The sequence below is a fragment of the Glycine max genome, chromosome 11 (assembly GCF_000004515.6).
Source record: "Glycine max cultivar Williams 82 chromosome 11, Glycine_max_v4.0, whole genome shotgun sequence".
Taxonomy (NCBI): Eukaryota; Viridiplantae; Streptophyta; class Magnoliopsida; order Fabales; family Fabaceae; genus Glycine; species Glycine max.
The window spans coordinates 37,314,963-37,325,756 of record NC_038247.2 but is presented as its reverse complement, the minus strand read 5'-3'; the positions used below and the strand labels follow the sequence as shown (position 1 = coordinate 37,325,756).

Genomic DNA, 10,794 nt, shown 5'->3' with positions numbered 1-10,794 from the left:
ATTTTTGTAACCTTTTTAAGGATGATGTCTCTAGTACTATTTTTTGCTGGCAAGAGGCTTTTCCAAAATTACCTAGATATAAATTGGAGTGGTTTAATGAATCTGTTATTGCTGAGGATATTAGAAAGGCTGTATTCTCTATGGGTAATTTTAAAGCCCCGGGAATTGATTGTCTCCAAGCAGTTTTATAAAGGTAATTGGGAGATTGTGGGGAAGGAATTTTGTAAGGTGATAAAAAGTGTTTTCCACGAGCCTGAAAGGTTGTTGAGATTAATGATACACCCATATCTCTCATTCCTAAAGTTGAGCCTGTGGTCAATATAAATCAATTCGGACCAATAAGCCTATGTAATATGTCCTATAAGACAATTACTAAATTACTAAAATCCTCTCTTTTAGGATGTGGAAAGTGATGTAAGACCTTGTTAACCCCTGTCAATGTAATTTTATTCGTAAAAGAAATAATGGAGATAATATTATAATTGCACGAGAGGTTGTTCACTCCATGAAGAACAAAAAAAGAGGTTATGGTTGGATAGTGATTGAAGTAGATCTTGGAAAAGCATATGATAGACCCAAATGGAATTTTGTTGTGGATACTCTTCGAGATATTGGTTTTCCTTATCACTTTGTGAATATGGTGTATTGGTGTATTTCTACTCCTAACATGCAGGTTCTTTGGGATGGGGAGGTTCTTGACAAATTTCAACCATCAAGAAGGATTAGACATATTTTATGTAGACCATTCACCTGCCTGTTTCATTTTGCGAAGAAATTGATCAACACTGTCGAAATTTTGTCTGGGGGATACTACAAATGCAAAAAGATTCCACTGGCTAAACTGGATTTCGTTTGTTTTCCTAAACGTGATGGTGAACTTGGTCTAAGAAAGGTTGGCCTTATGAATCAAGCATTGCTTATGAAGGTTAGGGGGGTCCATATGCACGAAACTAAATGATCTATGGGTCAAAGTGATTTGTTCTAAATATAAGTGCGAAAATGATACTCTCCCTGTTATTGATTCGAGGAGAAGTGAATCGAATTTATGGAGAGGTATTGTGAATGGTTGGGATTCCTTGAAGACAAATTTAAAGTGGAAGGTGGGAAATGGAAGGGCTACAAAATTGTGGAAAAATTGGTGGATCTGGAAGAATTTTAAGTCAAAAGATAAGGTATATATATATTGAAAATTGAATTTTTATAACTAAAGGTGACTTTAATGCAAAGTAAAAAATTGTACCCCACACATATCCAGTTTTAGACCAATTCAAAAAAGGAAAAAATCGTCCCCATATAACTCCATATAACTCAGATACAACATGATACTCAGATTTAACTTAAATCAATTTTTTTAAAAAAATGGGTAACACCAAAATAAAGATAAAATCAGATTTCTTATATATCTGATAAGATTAAGATATAATCTTTCCTTAAGTATATTTGATGGTTTAATATTGATTTTATTAATGTTTAATAAATATATTATTGATTTTAATTTTTTAATATGTATCCTAAATGTATTGTATTCTATATTTTAAAAAAATAATGTATCGCTATATTGTATCCGATACTCGTACCGTGTATGTGCATCATTGGATGTTATTGAGTGCATGGAGTTGGATATTAATAATCATACTAGCTTTGATGGAAGTCAGTGGAATCAAATGGTTTGGTGAGATGCTAGACAAAATTTGGTGGCATAAAAATCTGTTTGTTTTTCAAAATAAATGAATTCCGATGCATGGTGTGCTTTAATCGGGTAAGCTTTTAATTAAGACATCAGTAGAAGCAATGAGTCCATCCGTGTCCTACAATTTGTGGAAAACCCCTATGGTCAAATTGGTTCTCATGGGTGATCTGCTCCCCCAATCAATCTTGTTAAATTGAACTGTGATGGTGCGTTTGTCAGACCATAAAGACAACTTCATGTGGTGAGGTTATATGGGACTGTAAGAGTGTGTTTGGATAGAATAATTTAAAATTTTGAGAAATTTTAAATTTTAAATATTTTAATTGAAATTTTTTTATTTTTAAAATTATGTGTTTAGATAAAAAAATTTAAAATTATAAGGGTGAAAAAAATGAATGAAAGAAAAAGAAAAGATATGATTTATATGCTAGTTATAGGTGTTCCTCTATGTTCTTAGGTTTGAACGATGTTCCACAATTTTAGACGATATTTCTTGAAGAAGACGGTAAGAAAATAATTTCAATTTCTCATATTTTATAAGAAAATTGAAATTCCAGATTTTTAGTGGTTTAAAATTCTGTTTTAAAATTCTAAAATTTTAAATTCTTCAAAAAAAACATCCAAACAATAAATTTTAGATTACAGAAATTCAAATTCTCTGATAAATTACTTTTCTCAATTAAAATTCTCTATCCAAACATACTCTAAAGGTAATATTGTTAAAGCTTTCTCTAGGAGACTGATGTTCTGTTCTATTCTTGAAGCGGAATTTTGGACAATGTTTTTTGTTTTAAGAATGACAGAGGAAGTTAACTGCGAGAAGATTATTTCAGAGTCTGACTCCTTGGAAGTTGTTAAAATAATGAATAATAACTTATGTGTTGACACTGATTTTATCGAGTTGGTAGATATGATCCGCGCAAAAGTTTATTGGCTTTTCAACTTGATAGTGTGGTTCATGTTTTTAGGGAGTCAAACATGCTAGCAGATTCTTTTGTAAAACATGGTTTGACAAGTAATAGAGAAATTTGTTTCTATTTTCTCTCAATCCCTGATTTCACTAAAGACTCCTTCATAAAGGATACAAATGTAACTCTTTACTCTTTGAATAATAATTAATATAGTTATGAGGCGATTTGCCAAGATCATTCAGCAAAAAAAAACTTATTTATTGTCAAATTTTTACCCGAGGGCTAGACACCTTGATGAAAATTAAAAAATACAGGAGTACAATCTTCTTCTGGATGAATGAAATAAGGGACATGCTAGGTGCATCCAGCAACATTGCTGGTGCACCCAGCAATTAGGTGAATGGGCAAAATTGCCCTTGCGTTAAAAAAGATAATTTCTTCTTCCGGAAGAACCTTCTTCTGGAAGAACAATTTGTGTTTTTTCGGAAGAACCTTCTTCCGGAAGAACAATTTGTGCTCTACCGAAAGAACCTTTTTTCCGAAAACTTTCCGGAAGAACCTTCTTCCGGAAGCTTTCCGGAAGAACCTTCTTGCGGAAGAACAATTTGTATTCTACCGGAAGAACCTTCTTCTGGAAAGCTTCCGAAAGAAGGTTCTTCTGGTAGAACAATTTGTTCATCCGGAAGAAGGTTCTTTCGGATGAACAATTTATTCTACCGGGAGAACTTTCTTCCGGTCCGGATGAACAATTTATTCTATCGGAAGAACCTTCTTCCGGAGAAGCTTCCGGAAGAAGGTTCTTCCGGTAAAACAAATTGTTCATCCGGAAGAATCTTCTTCCGGAGAGGTTACCGGAAGAACTTCTTCTGGTAGCTTCTCCAGGAGAAGGTTCTTCTGGTAGAATAAATTGTTCTACCGGAAGAACCTTCTTCCGGAAGAATAATTATTTTTTTTAACAGGGACAATTTTGCCCATTCACTTAATTGCTGGGTGCACCAGCAATGTTGCTGGGTGCACCTAGCATGTCCCATGAAATAAGGCTTTATAAGAGTACAATAGCAACCTGCAACCTGCAAAAGGCTCTGGGCTGTCTTGTGAGCCCGTCCGATCCAAAATAATTAAAATAAAATAAAATAATCACATAAAGAGTAAAAAGTACGACAAATATATCTGGTCGTTAATTTTTATCACCATTAATAAAATGTGGTACAAAGGGACGAATTTGTCACTGACTATGTGACAAATGCTTCCTTGAAAGATAAAATTAAAAAAATTAGTCCTCGAAAATGTAAAAAGTGCGACAAATATATTCGGACGTTAATAGTATATTGTGACTAAAAGAAAAAAATTTATAATGATTGCAACAAATTTTTTTTTATCAAACTCGTAAATTAAATTGAGTCTAAAAGGAAAATGAATATTCGTTTTATAATCTCTTAAATCATTTTTTTATAGCTTGATGAAAGGTTCAAGTAAAAAAAATATTTATTGTAAAACATTATAGTTAAATTAAATCCATGAATAATTTTTAGGAAAAATTACAATTGTAATGACACTTTTAATTTGTAAAAAATACTCACCTCCTTTGAAATGATTTTTTTAAGGTTATGATTTTTTAAATGTCAATAAAAAATAAATTTGTATGATTTTAAAAAAATAATTTAAAAATCAACAATTTTTTATTATAATTTGTAATTTAATGTCATTGCATATACTAATAGACATTCATATTTTATTATGAAAAATTTATAAAAAAATAATTAAATAAATAATGTTTGATTAAACATAAACAATAATTTTCTTACCATTTTACTGTAATTTTTTTCCTGTTTTGATGATATTTATTTAAGAGTTAACAATCAAATGATTAATTATTTTACTGTAGTTGAAGAAAAGTAAGAAGAATTCGTCAAAATAATAAAAATTCACCTCCATTGATATTCTATGCATTCTATCAATTGTTGATGAAGTTTAAAAATTATATAACTAAAAACTTATTCATGTGATATAGTTTTCTCAAAATATTATCACAATCATTATAAATTTTTTAAAATTATAATAATTAGTCCCTAATTATTATTAACGATCAAATATATTTATTGTATTTTTTATATTTTCAGAAATTAAAGTTTATATTTGTATCTTTCACGCGCGTATTAGTATTACATATTCATATTATACAAAAGGGATTATTTATCCAAATAAAAATAAAAAGGAGTTTGAAAATTTTAAAAAATAATGGAGAGACTACGACGTCGTTCTTACTCATGGACGAACCACACCACCCCGCTGGAAAGAAAAGCAGCAAGGGTTTGAACTGCTAAGGTGAAACACTGAAACTGAAATACGAAGGAAGAAAAATCACAGCAACGATGAGAATCACGTTGGAGCCGAGCTCGGAGCCAAGCCCAAGCCCAAGCCCAAGCCGTTCCCAAACTCCGAAAGAAGAAGTCGAATGGGTCCCACTTCCCAAGCACCCTCTCTTCACCGCACACGGCGGAGCCACCACCGCCGCCGCTTCCCGGAACCTCCTGGCCTGGGACGGAGCCTCGCGCCTCTACTTCTGGGACTCAAACAAACGCTGCCTCCACCGCCTCTCTCTCCGTCTCGGCGACCCCGATCCCTCTTCCGTTCTCGCCGCTTCCCCCTCTAAGGTCCTTCCTTTTCTCTCTCTCTCTCTCTCTCTCTCTTCATTCCTCTTTCTGCATTTAGGTTTTCTTTCGTGGAAATGGAATCCAATGCTAATTCGCGGTGAATTTGAAACAGGTGTTGCAATCGGACGCGGTGCTCGATTTCGATGTCCGCAAAATCTCCATCAACAGGAAAGGAACAGCGATACTCCTTTTCGGTTCCGAGACTCTCTCTGTTATGTACCTCTACGGACGCGCCTCTAAGAAGGACGTGAACTTGATTTGCAGGTACAGTTCCAAGTGGAACTCACTAATGTGCTTCTTCTTTGCTACTAGTTCACGTTAATCATGTTTTGCTGTTTCTTCCATATTTATTTTTTGTATATTACAATAAATTGTCTTCAAGTTATCTTTATCGGATCTTCTAGTTTACTTTTTAGGTGCATTGCATAGGAAGAAGGAGATGGTTATTAATTATAGGAAAATGATGTATGGACACCTTTTTGCTGCTAGATACCTCAAGAGAGATAGAAAAATATATGCCATAGGTGATATGATACGATGAGAGAGAGAGAGAGAGAGGGAGAAATGAAGAGTGTCAATCAGGTGTATACATATACTATGCAGGTGTCTATGTATCAATACTCTAAATTATAATGAGTGTAATTGTTTTGATGTTGCCAGAGTGATGATCTTTACCATCAGAGTTTTTTTGAAACTTTTTTTTTTTGGATATCTTGTTGTAGGACTATTACTATTGGTTCTCAGACATATTGCACTGGTGGCAATGATATTCGTGTGTTACAAGCATTATGGCACCCTTACAGTGATACTCATTTGGGAATCCTTTCTTCTGACTCTGTTTTCCGGTAAGCTTTTTTTTTGTTTTTTATTAAAAAAATTAATCTATGTATATATTGGTGTTGGATATTGTTTACTATGGTGGGTATGATGTGACTTATGAAGCATGAATGTTGTTTGTTCAATGGGTCATCTTGGTTTATGCTAGACCGGAAAGATATTCCCGTTGGAATGGCTTCAGGAGTAATGCTGAAATTTAAAACTTGAGAGGTTACACTTTCACAAGGGAGTAAATATCAGTCTGATATTGTAATACTTATAGGTGACAAAATTTTTATAGCAAATTGCCTACACTATTATTTGAAGTCTTTTTAATGATATCTACATTACCATGAGAGGATAACAATCCTAGCTGATAGCCAAATATGTGCTCCCTTTATTTATCTGATCTCCATGAAGAAAATGAAAATTCCATCCAACCATTAGTTTTTATGTTTGATTTCTATTTTTTTTAATCCTTATAACTATTAGTTAAATTTTATCATAACATTTTTTATTTCATTTTCTTGGACTTTGATTGAATTATTTTCACATGCATAAAATGTTCCATAACCATATAATAGTTGTTTTAACCCCAACATCTCATACATTTTGCTTTTGTTTTATTTTGTCTATATCTGTTCTTTCTTGGTTGGATAAGACATTATTTAACTGAGTTATGTTGTCATGTTGCCCTCTAATTGCAAATTCATCTTTGTAGACTTTTCAACCTGGCTGTGGATCCTTTGCAACCTGAGCAAGAATATTATTTACAGCCTGTTGAGCCTGGTAGAACTAGAAAGGCCTCATCATTGTGTCCAGTTGATTTTTCTTTTGGAGGAGACCACTTATGGGACCGGTTCAGTGTAAGTTCTGATGTTTTTTTATTTAACTGTTTTGGGATTTTCTTATTTGTCCATTTTTCAATCTCTACTGACATTACTTATTAGTTTTAAACATTTTATTTATTGTGCTATTCAACAGGTTTTTATTTTGTTCAGTAATGGGGCTATCTATGTACTTTGCCCAGTTGTTCCATTTGGAAGGTATTTTAATGCTCTTATTTATTTTTTGTCTTCCTTTACTGCTGAAATATCACCAATATGTCCTCGATTATATTTGATGAAGATTGCTTTACTACATTGCTGTCTTGCCCATTTGTAATGGTTGTTGGTTTCATGCCAGAGGCAGTTATTTTCTTTAAAGTGTTTGTATCCAACTCATAGATATTTCTAAATTCGTGACTGTTTTCTCTGCTTATCCACAGTCTCTTCAAATGTGAGTCTCTGGTAGAAATATACAATGATGCTCACACATTTGGAAAAATATCAGCCAACTCTGTTGCGGCAAGTAATTCAAAGTTGGCCATCTCCTGGTTAGAAGCAGCTTTTCCTGAGTTACAGAACCAAGAAACTAAAGGAGACAGCTTGTCTTTGCTAAAAGCTCATTCTTATGCTTTATTTGATGCATCTCTTGTCTTGCAGGTATACATATATTTTAAATTGGACTTTTGTCAGCTGTATTATAAGATGGAAAAGTGCCTTTAACAGATTGTTCCATCAGTTGCAGTGTTACATATTATGACTCTACTTTGTCTTTTGATTTTCTAGGGACCTCTGCGAAGAGTAGGTCAGGATGGGAATGAAGATTCAGTTGGTCGTAGTGCAGAATGTGAAGGTCGTGCTGTTAGTTTTCTCTACAATTTAGTCAGCAAAGATTCTATTTTGGTGACTGCCTGGAGTGGTGGGCAGTTACAGATAGATGCTCTAGCCGATGAGATCCAACCTGTCTGGAGTGTTGGTAGTCCACCTCGTCTTCGTGTTGATTCTCATGACCAAATTCTCGGCCTTGCTATGATTTGTGAGTCAATTGCCAGCAGCAGTTTGTGGAAGCTTGATCATAATGCCTGGTTGGGTAATCCACCCCCTTTGCTGAGACTGGCTATTGTTGATTTGGCTCTGCCACGAAAAGCAGAAAGTGGTTATAATATTTCATTGTTCATTGATACGCTTATGCCAGAAAGAATATATTCCCTTCATGACGGAGGGATTGACTCAATAGTTTTACATTTTCTTCCATTTACAAGTCAGACAAATGGCAAGGATGATACGATGAAAACACCATCTGTGCACCCTGTTCTAAATACTTGCCAGAGTGGATTCACCTCAGAACCTTCACTTTGTGGCTTTGTGTCATTATCAGATTCATTTGGATATTCATGGATTGTAACTATTACACTTTCTCTAGAGTGTGTTGTGCTTGAGATGAAAAGCTGGAACCTCTTGCTTCCAGTAAGCATTGATATGGAGAAGAAACCCATTTCATCAGAGGGGGAATCAAAAGGGAGAGATATACCAACAATAATTAGCAAGGAACTACTTAGTGGACCCAGGGAGGTACTTGTTCCTCAGGCCTCTCCAAGTTTACGTTCCGTTGCAGCTGATTCAATTGAAGGCCGATCAACATTACATCAGTATTTCAAGCTGTTTCATGAAACTTATGTGGAGTATGCACATAAGGTAGGACTATCATAATGTCCCAGCCTTTTATTGTTGGTTGATCTCTGAGTCCTTATTCTGACCTTGTATATTTATCATATTTGCTACTTATTATTTTTTCTTTCAATTGTATTCTCTAACAAGTTTTGACCTAAATCAAAGTAATAATCTTAGGCTAAGAGTTATCAATATTTCTACAGAAGGCTGGTTGTAGCTTAATTGCTTAAATAATTGACTACAAATTCTTTCAAATGAAGATAAAAGTTTATTGATATATGTTTGCACAGGAATATCTTGTTAGAATATATTAGAAATTGTATATTATTATGTGAATTGAGGTAGTTCGTTATAATTTAATTCATTAGTTCTATATTCTATATGGTATGTACTCTAAAGGGGATTATACAAATGTGAATACAGCTATGCTTTTTGATAATAACTGTTGGCTCTCTTCCATTACATTTTCTGTAATAATAGGTGTACCTGGAGCTCAAGCATCACGCACCTCAGTTGAAGAAAATCATTAATGACCAACATTCTCGAATAGGTGATGCACAACAGAAACTTTTGAAAGTTGACGAGAAAGAGGCTATATTACAGAAAAGGATAGATCGTGCAATTCAAATGCACAATTCTTTGGAAGAGCGCTTGCAACAATTAAGGAACTTACCTTGCGTGCACAAAAAACCACTGTCCAGAGCAGAGCGAAAGTTTAAATCTGAGCTTGGTAATGGATGTTTGATCCCTTACTTTTCCCTTTTAATGAAATTCTGAATACCTTTTCTCAAAGTTTCACATTTAGGCCCTAATTGGATAAACCTCTCCATAAACACTTATTGAAGAAAATAAGAAGATAAAATGAATTGAGTTCTTCCCATGATTTAAAATCAATTTATGTTCCTTAGTTTCTAAAAAAGTTAGATGAGAGTTTCTATGTAAGTCAACCGCATAAGTCAATTCATTTTACTTTCTTTTCTTCTCTTGCAAGTGTTTACGGAGAAGTTTATATAAACAAGACTGTAATGTTTTGCAATAATAGTATGCTTTTCACATGATCTCTACCTGAATCTAGACATATTCAGTTTCTAGCTCTCACTTTTCCTGTACCCCATACACCATTCCCCATTCTGGTTCATCTATTGTCATTTCTATCTACTGAGAATCTATTTCAATAGCACTTAATCACACCCTTTTTTTCCAGATCACTTTAAGGAAGTTGAGTTGGATGCTTTGCATTCTTCTGTTGATGCGGTAAGTGCAAGGCTGAGAAGGCACTTGCAAGCTTCGAAAGCTAATCACCAACAGCAAAAAACACCAGGGAAGAAAAGTTATGCAGGAGATGATCAGATGTCCTTGCTCAAATCATCGCTTGAAAAACTTTCACTTTTAAATACTGAAAATTCAAAGAAAGTTGAACTTGTGGAGTCTTCATTGAGAAACAAAGAAAGAAGCAGTAGAGAACCAAGCCTGCCTATGCCATGAAAGCATCCTATGCTATATTTTATTTCTGTAGTAGAACTGGTGTGGTTTGAACTATGATCCTACTTGCACTCCCACTAATTTAGTCACTTTAATTGTCTCGCCAAAATTAGGGATTTTCATAGAAAGAAGTTGGGAGTACGGTTAACATATTTACATTATTAAAAGCTTAATGTCAAGGTCAACAGGAAGAAGAAAGTAGCAAACTTTGTTGTACACTAATACCTAACTCCCTTTTCATATATGTCAGTATCAGAAAAGAAATGCCAAGAAAGAAGAAACCTTGGTATTTACATTCCGTTTAGAATGGAACATGCACCAGAGCCAGGCTTTTCAATTGTCTTGCCCGAGGCTACAATTGCCCATAACCATGATGTAACTTGATTTGTTTAGTGTATGAGTTGCAAACGGATCCATAACATACCAACCTGAGAACAATCTCTCAACTTAAAGAGTGAAAAAATGTGAAAAGAAAAATTTTAATGTCATGCTCAATCAAAGTAAGAGTTAATGTATTGCTTATCAAAATCATTATCATTAGCTGTAACTGAAACTGCTGATTGATCTGCCTGTTCTAACTGAAACATTACTGTGTTTTGGATATTGTAAGACGTGATTAACCATGTACAATGAGAAGCAGCTGGAATAAACTTCCACCTATTTTACTGGTTAGACATGGAAAGAGAATGTAGAATTATGTTCCAAAATTTTATCCAAACACGCATCTAATAGCATTTAGAAAATTA

The 10,794-nt window shown here is 34.1% G+C and overlaps 1 protein-coding gene across 1 annotated transcript; it reads left to right on the top strand.

Moving 5' to 3' along the window:
- Window positions 1–4,822: 4,822 nt before the first annotated feature.
- LOC100801853 (nuclear pore complex protein NUP88) lies at window positions 4,823–10,360 on the top strand. Its single transcript, XM_003537437.5, has 9 exons — window positions 4,823–5,255; window positions 5,368–5,519; window positions 5,978–6,100; window positions 6,793–6,937; window positions 7,056–7,117; window positions 7,339–7,555; window positions 7,682–8,590; window positions 9,047–9,296; window positions 9,771–10,360. The coding sequence occupies exons 1-9, from the start codon at window positions 4,974–4,976 to the stop codon at window positions 10,049–10,051; spliced, it is 2,421 nt and encodes an 806-aa protein (XP_003537485.1). The 5' UTR covers window positions 4,823–4,973; the 3' UTR covers window positions 10,052–10,360.
- Window positions 10,361–10,794: the final 434 nt, after the last annotated feature.

Excerpts from the sequence above, each read along its gene's own strand:
- LOC100801853 (XM_003537437.5), top strand. The coding sequence starts at position 4,974 with ATGAGAATCACGTTGGAGCCGAGCTCGGAGCCAAGCCCAAGCCCAAGC. Across the intron at positions 6,101-6,792 it reads TCTTCTGACTCTGTTTTCCG|ACTTTTCAACCTGGCTGTGG; the intron begins GTAAGCTTTTTT and ends TCATCTTTGTAG. Across the intron at positions 7,118-7,338 it reads CCAGTTGTTCCATTTGGAAG|TCTCTTCAAATGTGAGTCTC; the intron begins GTATTTTAATGC and ends GCTTATCCACAG.